General features: G+C 40.6%; 1 protein-coding gene across 2 annotated transcripts in view; it reads right to left on the minus strand.

The window, feature by feature from the left end:
* Positions 1-14433, minus strand: part of GALNT11 (polypeptide N-acetylgalactosaminyltransferase 11) — a 55443-nt gene that overhangs the window by 25653 nt on the left and 15357 nt on the right. For both annotated transcript variants that reach the window (XM_068404676.1, XM_068404677.1), the window contains exons 2-5: positions 12853-13185; positions 8865-8988; positions 6736-6902; positions 1294-1419 (exon numbers count right to left, since the gene is read on the minus strand). In XM_068404676.1, coding sequence (XP_068260777.1) covers positions 1294-1419; positions 6736-6902; positions 8865-8988; positions 12853-13147 — 712 coding nt within the window. In that variant the 5' untranslated portion in view covers positions 13148-13185. The remainder of the gene's footprint in view (positions 1-1293; positions 1420-6735; positions 6903-8864; positions 8989-12852; positions 13186-14433) is intronic.

Consider the following 14433-nt stretch of genomic DNA (forward strand, 5'->3'; position numbering starts at 1 on the left):
CAGACTCCAGCAGTTCAGAAAAGCAATCAAATGACTTAAAATTGCACTAACTCAAATAAATCCTAGCACAGCTTGGAAAGTGCAAGCACAATCTTCTCTCTGGGTTATGCCATTACAATGCTAATGAGTAAACACCAGTTAAGAGACTTTATCTGCCACTCAATTATTTGAGAAAGTAGCACATACTTTCTCAGACGCCGAAGAATTTAACTGGGAAGCACATTATGGTAGAAGTCGCACAGTGTACATAAAGCACCAAACATAGTTTATCCCAATTAACACTCACTGCAACAACAGAAAAGATTGTATGAGAAACATTACAATTAGACTGGGGAATTAGAAACCAGATTAGCGTTTACCTTAATAAGGAAGCAGATTGCCAATTTAGAGTGATCGTTTTCACATGAAACATGCAGAAAATATTCTGTGAACACAATATCCAGTACAGAGGGAGATGTTTCTGACACAACATTCTTTCAGGGCAGGAATAAGGAAAATTCTACACTGCCTCACTAAATTTTGTCAAATACTGGTTTTGTTTTACTATTTCACTCTAAATAATTAACTCATTTTATTGAAAGCAAACTTACACAGGAAGAAAAAGAATACAAATCAATGGTTCAGACAAGGCGTAAGAAACTCAGATTTGGCTCCAAATTTGCCAAGTCACTATTTAAGGGACTTGAAAAAAGATGTCCCCTCTCTTACAGAGCAAACATTTTCTAAAGTTAATTACAAACTATAAAACCAATTAATCTATTACATCTACTCTATATTTACACATAAGCAAGTACCAAGTCCTCCTTGATTCCTTCTCACTGAGTAACAGAAAAACCTCAGATGAGGATTAATTCAGTAAAGCTATGAGGAATACCAGAGAAAGCTTTATAAAGATCATGATCAACTACATGATGTAAATATTTAAATACACAGGTAATGTTAGTTAAGGTCTCTAATTATCATTATACAGGTATCACTGATGACATTTTGCATAGCTGTCGCGGTATAGGTTAATATAACAGCCAAAGATCAATGCAATTAACTCATTTCAAAGTCACTGATATTCTGAAACAATTGCTAAAATGTCTCTCACCTAAGATAGCACTATCCCAAATCTTTCTTCCCCTGCGCTAAGTTGTGTAGCTTAGAACATGGCATGACATGCAGAGCCCCTACAGTGAGCTGAAGCAATCATAGGTCAAACATGCAACATCTGAAAGAGCTGCACTACAGAAAGAGAAGTCACCCAACTAACACATGGTCAAAGTATGCAAGAGAAACAAGGAAGTATACCTGTGGCATGAGAGGCTCCAATCATCCTTCCTCGAATCAAGCCTTCCCGCTTCTCATTTCTCACCAGTTTCGTAGTCTTTGGAAGCCGAGTTTTAACATATTCACCCAAGTCTGTCTTCAAGTCAGCTGAGAAAAGAAAAACACCAGTTCAACAACAGGATGGAAATTGTGAAAGCTTTGTTTAAAGTCCTGAGATGTTCAACTCAAAAAGGGCCAAAAACTTGATGAAAAAGCTACCCCAATACAGCACAGCTTCAAACCAAGAGTATCAAAAGGACAGTCAGTCATCCCACACCCTGCATATGTCCTCCATTTCCTGTGGCCTTTTTTTCTTTTGTTGTTTTATTCGCACATTTTCCTATTAACTGCTTCACTTTTTTCCTTCTGCATTGTGGACACCCACATCGACAAAGGAGTTAGATACCCTGCATTGAAAAGGGTGATGGACCATATGACGGGGCCTTGCACGGGGTGTATTCCTGCTGATCAGCAATTCCTTATATTTTCCCAAATAACTTTTTATGCACTGCCTCTGTCTCAGGTTTTACACTTAGCCTTGGTTTCCTGAATACAGACTAGATTGTTATCTTTTTGTTCTGTTTGCAAAGCCTTTAGTACAGTACGACTCAAGTTAACTGGAACTACTAGACTCTATGCTAAAACAAATTACTGCTGCTAAAAAAAAAAAAACACAAAATCAAAATAAAAGGCACTGTACAAAGAAATAGCATTTCTCTTTCCAAATTCTTCTCATGGTGTCTGTCATTCGCAGCAGAATTAATGAAGGCCCTTTCACATAGGCAAGTGATTTTAATTACTGTGTTTCATACGCTGAAACACACACTGACACCTTTAAAAAGAAGCATGAAGACACTTCTCATTATCTATACCTACTTAGCTGATACAATAACAGATAACAAAGAATTACAACTCAGTCTCAGGTGGTTGCTTTTCTAAAATCCAAAAGGGTCAAAGACATTTCTGACAAGCATGTGCTTTTGAAGGAGAGCAGAGTTCACTGCAGTCTATAGGCACCACTGTTTCTTAACTAGCATCAGTGGCGATTTTAAGAGTAAGAATACTTTTTTCACCTGAGTACAGTGATTTCCATTAAAGCAGGACCACTGAAGAGAAGATGGACACATGAAGACTGAAGTAATGGAAAAACATAAATTAATAAGCTTAGGGAGAAATAAAGAGGAATATAAAATGAGGAAGAAAAACAAAAAGCCAGCTGAGATTTCATAGAGAACCTTGGTATAGAGGCAGACAGACTTTCAACAGAGCATATGCTGGAGTAAATATTATTATCCTGATGTCAGCTCAAACATTAAGGTTGCCATTAACAAGATTAAATGCCAAAGGACTACATGTGGAAGACAGAGCTGTAACCTCCAGGGAGTACAAGAACTTTTAAGCAGGAAGACCGAAAAGGAGATTCCAAGAAGCAACTCCAAATGTTAAGATCTCAGCCTTTGCACTGCAAGGTAGCATCGTGGATCAAGAATGAGAAGGTACCACAGAGCAAATATGGTGCTAGAGAATATTCTAGGACAAAGAAAAGTCTCTGGAGAAATGCAGGCAGGATTTGTTTGGGTCACAGGAATTCTCTCCCCTGGTCTTGAATGTGACATCATACGCCAGAGACAACAGGAACAATTTTTTTTGAGAAAGTCTCCTAGCAAGTTGATGAAATAAAGTCATGTCTAGATGAAGTACCCAAATAAGAAGGACAGAAGGATTTACAAATCTAAAATAAATTAGTGCTTGACGTATCATAGCAAGGGAAAGACAGTGTACAACTGCAAAAAAACAGAGGCCTAGCACAAAGCAGAAAAGGTCAGTTACCAAACTAAGCACTTAGGGCAGATAAGGCTGCATGAAAGGACATGCAATACAAGAGGAAATCGCTTTGCATGTGCAATGGCATGTGCAAACTTCTGAAAACAGCAGAAGAGACAAAAAAAAAAAAAAGAGAGAAAAAAAAAAGAGATCATGTCCATACCGGTAGCTAAACCAGGCCCACAACACAGGCTTGAGCAGCAGAGTGTAAGAGCCAGTAGTACCTAATGGCCAACGTGCTCTCAGAGTACCGTTTTGACCTGGACAAACTAGCATTCTGCTGGAAGCTGTGCCCAGCCATTGCCTGGGACTGAACATATCATGGACCATTCTCAATAGGCAGTTTAGTTTCAGACACCTTTTGGGGTTTTTGTTGTTGATGGGTTTTTGTGTGGCAGTTTCATGTCCACTGGGAAGACTGATTTCTTCTGACATAACCCAAAAAATTGCTTCAGTACAGCCAGCCTAAGAAATTTTGCTCCAAGGAGAGAATCGCTCCCTTTTAGCCAGTAGAGAGTCTCCAAAAATTACTTTAGCAATTATCTTGCTCCATATGTATGTAACAAATGCTCCTCCAAACAAAAGACATCTAGGATGGGAGTCAGTGGTGTTATTATTTTAAAATACTGAGTTACAGACAATTTGCCACGCCCCAGATATCACTTTTCTGTTCTTCAGTTCCTTCTTCTGCATAGAAGAATGCCTCCAGTAATAGCCTTCAACATACCCTGCAGCCTGTCCTATAACAATGCAAGTTTGCTGATGACACCAAGCTGTGCGGTGCGGTCGACCCGCTGGAGGGAAGGGATGCCATCCAGAGGGACCTGGACAGGCTTGAGAGCTGGGCCTGTGTGAACTGCATGAAGTTCAACAAGGCCAAGTGCAAGGTCCTGCACGTGGGTCAGGGAAATCCCAAGCCCAAATACAGGCTGGGCGGAGAATGGATTGAGAGCAGCTCTGAGGAGAAGGACTTGGGGGTGATGGTTGATGAGAAGCTCAACATTAGCCGGCAATGTGCACTTGCAGCCCAGAACGCCAACCATATCCTGGGCTGCATCAAAAGCAGCGTGGCCAGCACGTCGAGGGAGGGGATTCTGCCCCTCTGCTCCGCTCTTGTGAGACCCCACCTGCAGTGCTGCGTTCAGCTCTGGGGCCCCCAACATCAGAAGGACATGGAGCTGTTGGAGCATGTCCAGAGGAAGGCCACGAAGATGATCAGGGGGCTGGAGCACCTCTCCTATGAAGACAGGCTGGGAGAGTTGGGGATGTTCAGCCTGAAGAAGAGAAGGCTCTGGGGAGACCTTCTAGCAGCCTTCCAGTACCTAAAGGGGGCCTACAGGAAAGCTGGAGAGGGACTTTTTACAAGGGCAGGTAGTGATAGGACAAGGGGGAACAGTTTTAAACTGAAAGAGGGGAGATTTAGGTTAGATATTAGGAAGAAATTCTATACTGTGAGGGTGGTGAGACACTGGAACAGGTTGCCCAGAGAAGCTGTGGATGCCCCCTCCCTGGCAGTGTTCAAGGCCAGGTTGGATGGGGCTTTGAGCAACCTGGTCTAGTGGAAGGTGTTCCTGCCTGTGGCAGGGGGCTTGGAACTAGATTATCTTTAAAGTCCCTTCCAACCAAAACCGTTCTATGATTCTATAACAGGTAAAGCCTAACTCAGAGAGAAAGAGGTTGTACCAGAAAAAGAAATCCTGCCTTGCAGCAAAAAGAAAGAAAAATTTAACAGTGGGCTCAGCTGAGCCATGGAAATGCTTGCTTAGCTAGTAAGACTGTTGATGATTAAGTGTAGGAAGCTTTTTGAGTCAAAACTAGATGCAAGACCTAAGTTTTCCACAAGAGCACTGACGTGCAGCAGAGTTCCTATTTTTAAAGCTGAAGAAATAGGCAGAATTTCATCTAAGATACCATTTCAGGAAGCAGGTAATGTAGGGAAAATGAATTTAAAAAAAAAAAAATCAAAGAGGCATAGAGATTAAGCAATTTGCCCAAGCTCACATGAGATCTATGGCACAGCCAAAGTCTTTGTCCATTTCCTCAGTCACCAAACCAGCTTTGCTCTTCTTCAGCTGTAAAATTTCATCCAGTAAAACTAAGCAGCAGTGAAAACATCAGTCGTATCATCCTCATCGAGAGCAGTAATTCTCTTTGTAAACAATCTCTCTCTTCCCATCTTTATCTTCAAAACATGTTCATTTGAAGCCAGAAAGGCAAAAGCAGCTACTTGAATGGTTTGAACCTAAATGGCCTTCAAATGAGCAACAGAGCAGACGAGTGATGGTATCACTGCCGAAACACAGGCACTAACCAAATGCATTACCGTATTCAAAAGACTGAGTTTTGAAGTAAGCTTAGTTGTGAATACGAAGGTTATGAAACTAAAACAACAAATTGCACAAGACTTTGTAGCAAAGGGTGCGTATTGCTTCCAAAACACAAGACAAGCTTTTAAATATTATGCATTCTTATCAGCGAGGGACAGAGTGTTTAATCTTTGTTTTCTCCTGTATCTTAACATTTGATCTGACCTCAGAGAAATGAACTAGCTGCATAACAAAAGAATTTCATTCTACATTATACACATCTAATCAGCCTCTTAGAGCAAGTGAGACCTTAACCCAGAAACCAAAGATGAGATCAAGGGAGCTAATTATATGTACTCAAAAATAAAATTAATCTAAAAATCATTTTAAAAATGCAAAAAGTTGTGGACTTGTACAGAGGCAAGAAGGGAACTTGCACAGTCCTGCCTGCAAGTACTGCTACACTAACACATTCCTCACCAGGCACTACACTTTTGAAATGCCAAAATGCTTGAATTGCGTGTCTGTCTTTGCTTTGTCCATCATTCGAAAGAAAAATGCCGAAGCATCAATCTTTCAACAACAGTAAAGCAATTCTGCAGGGTCTACCCCTCTAGGGCCCCTCCCAGACTAAGGGAGCAGAGGCTGCTCCACCAAGGGACAGCTACTCCTACGGTGGCCACAAGAGGCTATGCGAGAGCCACGCAGAGCCCTCCCAGCAAAGGCTGAGCTCCCATCCCGGTACACCACCAGCCTGAAATGCTGAGCAAGTACGAAAAACTAATGCACTGTTTCCATAGTGCCACATCAACTTATTTGCAAGACCGCAGCTGAGACTCTGTGCATTCAATTCCTTTCAGATGCATTCACAGTTAGTACTGGCCCACAAAGTTTACAGAAAGATCCATGTAATCTGCTCTGAGCACCAGAGCAGCCCGAGCAATGTACTGGTAAAAACAGCTGAACTATAAATAACTGCTTAATCACCCCCTCTGCAAAGACACACTCCTCATTATTAGCTTCGAAACTTGTTTTGAATGTTAAAGTCTGTATGATACAAAGCTCATCAGTAATATGGCACCGGTGTCAAAGGGGATGTCATCTGTGATCTTGGGCTTCTCAGAACATCGTGCATCTCTACTGGCTGGCACTTTTTGGAGATGGACTGCAGTACAAATTGGTTTTGCATCACAGCTTCCACGTTTTTATTTTGACCAGTCAATAAAGCGCAGGAAGAGATAGGAAGGTCAAGAAGTGTAATCACCGAACTAAATATTACTGAAAGGTCTCTCACCCAATTCACTGTTGTCATCCACCAAAATAATTTCATGAAGAAGGTGTGCAGGAGTGCGATCCAGGACACTATGTACTGTGCGAAGCAGGGCAGAAAGCGCTTCATTGTAGAAGCAGATAATAACACTGGCAGAGGGCAGATCAGAAGGGTAGGACTTCTCTCTACATCTGCAAACAGAAATACAGTCGTTATCACTTAATTTTCAGCGGGATTTCCACAGTGCAAGGTCACTACTGAAACTTCATAAATAACAAGCAAATATTAAATGTGTAGGAAGAACCCCTAACTTGAACATAAAGAGCCCAGGCATATACAATCTACAGTAAGGCTCAGCACAGTAAGTTACTCTCCACATAATACAAACTTAAAATTAACATTGCTACTTGTTAGGAAACAGAGAATATCATGGATTGGGGTGGGTGTACAATTCACAGATCCTCAAGACATAAACAAGAGTAAACACCAAGGGCCTGTTTCAGCTGTCAAAACACAGTCTAGTACCCTCAGGTAGCTCAGACATGTACAGGAATGGCAAATATGACATGAGGGCTACAAAAAAGCCACAACTTTATTGGCCAGCTGCTGGATAGGATAGGCTGGATATCCCAGAATACCTCCAATGGTGCCAAATACCTATTTAGACAACCAAGGCTGGGATTCAGCCTGCAGATTAAGACACTTAAGTCTAGTCACTGCTGTCAGTGGAGCCTAGATAGTGTTCAGCTCACCCTAAGGCTCACAAGTGCATTTTGTCTGCATGCTCCGTTAACTGCACTGACTGGATCTCTGCTAATTATAATAAAAGCAGAGACAACTGACTAACATGCAGCTATCTAAGCTTAAGCAACTTAATCTGCAAGCTGAATCCCACTCAAAGTAGATCATTCTTTCTTCCTCCTTATTTTCAAATCTTGTCTATACTTCTAACAGGGCACAGTGTCACAGATTAATCCCATTTGAAGATGCCAGGCATGAGGGAATCCAATAAAAATAAGAAACCATAAACGAAAACCCAGAAGTATACAAGAAGTGTCTTCATTGACTTGGAATGAACTTGGCTCTTGGGTGAGACATTTCAGCAAGTACGATTCATTACATTTACCCACACCAGTGAAACCACTAGAAAAACAGATGCAGGTTTATTTATTTTTCAATTCAATCTTGGGTTTTTTTTGTTGTTGTTACAGTGGTGGGTTTTTCCCCCCCATATACGTCAGACAGATTATAGAAAAAAAAAATCTGCTTTTTAATAGACAGTATTCAGAGCAGTGCAATCCAGATACCAAGCAAGGACTTCAACTGAGAAACAGAGAGCCTTTGTCGTCAGTCACTCTTCTGTCCTATCCTCTGTAGGCTTACAACAAATGTGAAATAGTACATAAGGTGAAAGTCTCTCATTAACTTGGGCACTGGAACATTTAATGTCCATCTTTCAAAGGTACCAAACAGAATTATAGCATCTCTTCTGGTACAGTACTGAGTACCTCACAATGAAGCTTCAAAAAAATAAAAATATTGTAGCATCTTTAAGTAACTGAGTACACAGCAACATGAAAGAGACATAGAACATGTAATCTTAGTATTGCTGGAAAGAAAGTTTCATTCCTAGGTCTTTTCCACATTGACTTTTATTTAAAGTATTATTTTTGGAATCTTGTTTCTATCAAAATAGCTGTCTGCCAATACTACTACTCACAAAAAATTAAATTAATATGACAAAAGTTTGAATAACTGCATATCCAATCTGGTTCTTCATTAAGCATTCTTAAAGTGAATTAAGAATCAGGGAAAAACTTTGCTATCAGGGAGTAGCAGTCTTTCTTTTTTCACGGTGTTTGGTTTCTGTGGGGCTTTATCTATCACGTACCTTTTCCAGCTGGCAAAAAATTAGATCTCCAGAAACAATATTCAGTCAAAAAAGACAGAAGAGACCAAAGAATAAAAATCCTAACCTCAAACACTCCTGTTTAAATAGCTGAAAATCTGCCTTCAGCAACACAGGAGGCTGAAAGAGTATCTAACAGAAACGTAATACCAAAAATGTTAAATACTACATCAGGTATAACGTGAGTAACAAGTCCTTGAGCACATGAAATTATACCATGTTCTCTCCAAAAATTAGTACATACTTTGCATCTCTTGTATCAGGCACCTCCCTGTGGTATCCCAGCCGATTACTGATAAGCATATTGAAAGCATGCTTCTGATAGCCCAAGTCTCTCACTTCCTGATCTTCTTCATTAAAAATCATCCCTGAAAAGAAAAAAACATGCCAAGATCAGTTAACAGGCTCAAAAATATCCTTTGGAAACAAGGACTGAAACGTATGCTTTAACCTCCCCTAAAACCCATTATGTTCTTAAAAAATCCCTCTAGTTTTACAAAGTATATTTTTGTGCAACTATTTTCGTTACCCCTCACAAATAGGTAGTACTTATAAGTAGCCCTTGCAGCTATAATAAAATGAAATCACTCTCCAAAGACTGATGGCTCCGTTGTGTTTATTGCCCTACCAGATACACTCCCTTCACTGAAAAGGCCTCTAATTCTTAGCACCACCTAAAAACCAACATCAAACAAGCAACAGAGAATAGACTTCGGCACAGAATGTGTCAGCACCTATCCATACAGATGAAGGGTCTGTAATAGGATTTTTGAGAGAGAAAATACACTTACAATGGTAGAAAAACCCTCACAATAGCAGCTCCAATTTCATGAAGTTTTCTCAAGTCTGCAGTAACATAAAAATAGCTATGAAAAAAACTGTAAACTTCTTGTTTATATCACGTGGGACTTTGACAGCAAGTAAAACAGCAACAGAGCTAGCCTGTTTCGCTATTGATTACTTTAGCAGAAACATCAACTGTTGCTGAGCATGGCAGAGACAGCAGTTGCTGGTATAAATAAAAACACTGCTAATGGCCAAGGCTGAAATCCTCAACGCCATCCTGCCTACTTTGACTCAGGGCCACGGGCTTCTCTCTCACTGAGCCATATACTCACCAGTGTGAACAGAAACAAAATATTACAGTGCTCCACTCAACTCTTCTACAGAAAAAAAAGGAGGGAGAGGAGGGAAGTGGTAGCCACCACCTGTGTCTGCTAGCCACTTCTGCAACAGTTCAGGTAGCAGAGCAATGACTGTTTATTGTCTCTGTTCAGCTGGCTGCACAGAATGAGATGTGTATGTTTTCTGCAGCTATCAAGCTACAGAGGCAATTTCACTGAAATTTCAGTACAAGAAGTAAGCAAGGATCATGTAATTTATTTCCTTCCACCCTGCCCATCATCTCCATATCGTTCAAAATTTGCAGAAATTAATTAACAAGGGGGTTCCTCATTCACATGCTACCATACATCCAGGATAATGTTTCATAGAGCCATAGACTAATTTACATTGGAAGGGACATCTGCTCTAATCCCCTGCTCAAAGCAGGTCCAAGTAGATCATGTTGCTCAGAACGTGTCCAGTTAAGTTTTGAAAGCCTCCACTATCTCCAAGGATGGAGATTCTACAACCTCCTCATGTCCCTGTTCATGCATTTGACCATCATTGCACTGAAAATGTTTTTCCTCTTACCTAACAGAAATCTCCTCACTTTAATTTATCATAACCCCATGCACTTCCACGAGTCTGGCTCCATCTTCACTACAGCCTCCCAGTACATTGCTGTTGACAGCAACAAAATGTCACCCCTCAGCCTTCTCTCTAAGGCAGAATAAACCCAGTCCTCTCAGCCTCTCTTCATACCTCATGTTCTCCAGTTTTCAACAGCTATGCAAAAGCCAGCTGAGCTCAAGCTCAGAGAAAATGAGATGGGTTAAAAAACAGAACAGAAGAAAAGGTCATTTTAAAAGTTTTGAAGCTTTCTTCCTTTTCAAACAAGTAGATCTGGTTGGCCTTCAGAGCACAGCTGTGTCACTAGCACTTGTGTTTCAGCAACAAAGTGTACCTATAGGTATAAGATGACCTTCTAGAGGGAATTCTATGCATCCACATTCCCACCATTCACATTTCCCACCCTGTCACTTTTAGTCTTGTGTGCAGCAATGGCAATGCAGCTGCACTATGAAACACCTCAAGAACAGATGCCTTGACATTTGTGCAGGACCAAGTGGGAAGTGCTGAGTAGTGATATCTGCAAAAGACGTGGGATACACCCACACAGTGCATCTTGGGGTGACTGACGCCATCACACTCGTGGATGAATGCTCCCACTGTTGCACCCCGGGGGCAGGAATGAGGTCTGTTCACATTGGCAGTGCCACTCTTCCGGCACCAGCGGTAAATCAGTCCTCCTTTGAACCACCTGCATTTCCAAAGTAAGATTTCCAGCTTGTCAACTCAGACACCCAGCTCAATCGTTCATGAATATTCAGCATCACAGTTAACACTGTGCCACTGGATCAAATTAAAACATTAAAACAAAGCACAAGCTTAAGAACCACATACCAAATGTTTCATTCTACAATCCGCCCATAATCAACCACTAACTACTTTTTACTGATCTTCTGAATATAGACAAGAAGGAATGCTAATATTTTTTAAAACATTCTCACGAAGAACAGTATCCAAAATGCATGCAAAAGGCCTGAAAGATTTCAGTCCAAACAGCAGATAAAAGCCCTTGGAAAATAAGGGCTTTGCAATCGAAACATCAGTTTAGGCTTTTACTTCAGCAGTGTTATGTGGCTCTCCCAGAATTAAAAAAAAAAAAAAAAAAAAAAAAATAAAAAACAAAAGATATATTGACATACCAGATGACAGTTTGGTTTTGCCTATCATATGCCAAAATTCTTTTCATTTTTTTTTGCTTTCTGTGTTTATCACAGCCCTACCCTAGACAGATAGGAAGCCCTTTCCCGCAGCACCTGATCTAATTCTAACAGAAGACCAGCTGTCTCCTGATGATTCATGTAGAATTTATCCTGGCACTGTAATTCCCCTTGGCTTTCACCAACCAAACCAGTCACTTGGTTTGAAGATCAAGGGACTTCTCAGTTAAAAAGGTCCAATTTCTTTCCTGGCCAGTACTGAATAGTTGGAAAGAAATGGCCACCTCTGGACTGGCCTTCACCTCACTTGGCTCTCTTGCGTTTTGCAGTGAACTGATAAACATCTGTAATGCCACAGGGCAACAGGAATTGGCATTTTTCCTACATATTCACACAGGTCTAATGACCAACTCTGAAACTGAAGTTTGGTAAAGTTTTATAAACTCTTGAAGCTGGTGATCCAGCATTCATCCAAAGTAATGACAGAGGACTTAAATCAGATATGAGCATTAAACTCCTGGCCATGAAGGGTGCTATGCCATAATGCCCAAAGCAGCAGACACTGATACCACAACACTCCACATCTGCCTCCAGACTTAAAGCAAGTTTGCAGGCCAGTACACAACATGCCTCAGTTTGCATATCTGAACACAACAGCGAAGACTAAGCTGTAAGTAGTTCAATATACAAGCAGTTAAATACACAGAGCACTTTAGTTTGGAAGACAAACCCAAATCACCTCATTGATGAAATATGCTCCAACAAAACACACAGACCCTTGCTGGTGCAAATTAAGCAGGATTTGGCCCTAACCACTGTCATCTCAATAAATCTTTCATTGTAATTTGTCCCACACATTTCTTGTAGATGATTTCATACTCCAAGGATATTCTCCAAATCAATGGGTTCTCTTCATTGTGTATTGTTATCAAGATATTTTTAACTACTGCATATGAGTGGAGTTTCTCTGTGGCTAATAAAAGTTCATGTATTCGAGCCCAGACAACACAGGAGTAAGATATAAAACAAGCATACACTGAACCTTCCAAAAGCAAGACCTACATCAAGGGTAGACACCTTGCTGTAATCCAGTCTTCCTCACTAGCACTTACATAGCACAGCTGTAAATGTTAGGAATAGTATATTTTGGATTAAACACAAGAGAACAAATTTCATGTAATTCCTAATGAAGAGAGCCACTACTACCACCTACATTTTAACACAGAAACTACTTCATTAAACAATTTCCCCTGCAGTCCTTTGAAAAACAAACAAACCAACCCTAATATCATTTCTTCTACTGTTTTAATAGTTTTGTCACCAGCACTGAAAACCACTTACCCATTTCAGGAGAGAATTCTACCTGCCCCTTAACTGGGTCCTGGACATGATTTCCAAGAGGATTTCCTATCTTGTTCTCTTTCTGCTGCAACTCAGGTATATGAACAGGCCCTCGTGTAAAACGGGGGTAGAATTTTTTTGGAAATGGCCTCTGAGGTTCCAGCCCCTTGATGGGCACATTCTTGAAGGATTGGTTCTCTTCGCTGAAGTTGAAATAAACAAAGAGCAGAAGTGTCCAGGTCACGGATGTGAAAAGGCACCCATAGCAGAAATAGCGAAGTGTGACACTTCCCATTGTAGACTTAGCATCGTTGAGGACCCATTCTCAATTACCTGAAAGAGAGTGAAAACATACATTTTGAGAGTGCTGCCTGTTACCTCATCAGGTCTATACATTAGGAAATGCATTCTATAGGTTGCTCTTCCATTAAATGATTTTTGGAAGTTAAAGTTTAAGCACAGACCTTAAGAAATAAAACCCTTTTCACTTTCCCATTCAAAAAATAAGCATGACCAGTTTGCACAATCTGGGTAGATACTACTGCTCTAAAACATGAAGCAAACAATCACTAAGAGCCCAGTGACACATCACAATTAAAGGTAAAAATGACTAATTTTTCCTCATGATAGTTATATAATTATCTCTCTTCCACAACAGTACATTCCTTGTACGCCTGCATTCATTTAAACATATCACTATTTATCTAAATATACTACACACGGGGAATCGATTCTTCACAGAATCACTGAATGGTTGAGGTTGGAAGGAACCTCTGGAGGTCACCTTGTCCAACCCCCGCGCTCAAGCAGAGCCACCTTGAGCCAGTTGCCCAAGAGTATGTCCAGGCATGCCCATTTTTGTAGTTCAGTTCCTATTGTAAAGCATGGAATGAGAGAACACAGACTCAAAACAACACATAGCACCAAGGCAGTCACATTTACAGATACTCTTCTCTGCAGAAAGGAAGGAAACACATATGGGATAGAGAAAGGGTAAAAAGCTCCAAGGTAATTTACTGGGTTCCTGCAGACTCCAGAAGAGCTTCCATACTCCCTGGAAGAGATGCCCACCTAGAGCTGAAAGGAAGCGACTCAGCCCAGAGTTTGACTTCAGGCACCCATCCACTAACACAGTTTCCCCAAGCTATATTGAAAATCACTATCATAAAGGAATCCTTGAAGTGAAGCATATGAAGCTGGTGCTAACATTTCACTTGTGGCCAGGAGAATCATGTAAACTTTCTGGAGTTTCTCAAATCTAAAAAAGGCTCCAAAAAAACCACCCAAAACTACACAGCTCAGTTCCGAAAACTGAGAAAAACACTAACTCAAAGAATTAGATTTCTCTCATCATTATCTAACCACACAAATTCTTTGCACAGTAATAAAAAGTCAGGAAACCATTTAATCACCTTTTAATTAGCAAAACATTGGTTTTAAGAAAATAAAGTATTGGGGTAGGAGTCAATGATTTATGCTGATACATTTTTCAGACTTCTCAAGAAGTCAGAAACTACCAGAAATCTTCAGGTCAGCCTGGCAAAGAACGAACCACAACAACATTTATGAGTACAAGCAGAT

This window comes from Nyctibius grandis, chromosome 7, assembly GCF_013368605.1.
Source record: "Nyctibius grandis isolate bNycGra1 chromosome 7, bNycGra1.pri, whole genome shotgun sequence".
In the NCBI taxonomy this organism is placed as follows: Eukaryota; Metazoa; Chordata; class Aves; order Nyctibiiformes; family Nyctibiidae; genus Nyctibius; species Nyctibius grandis.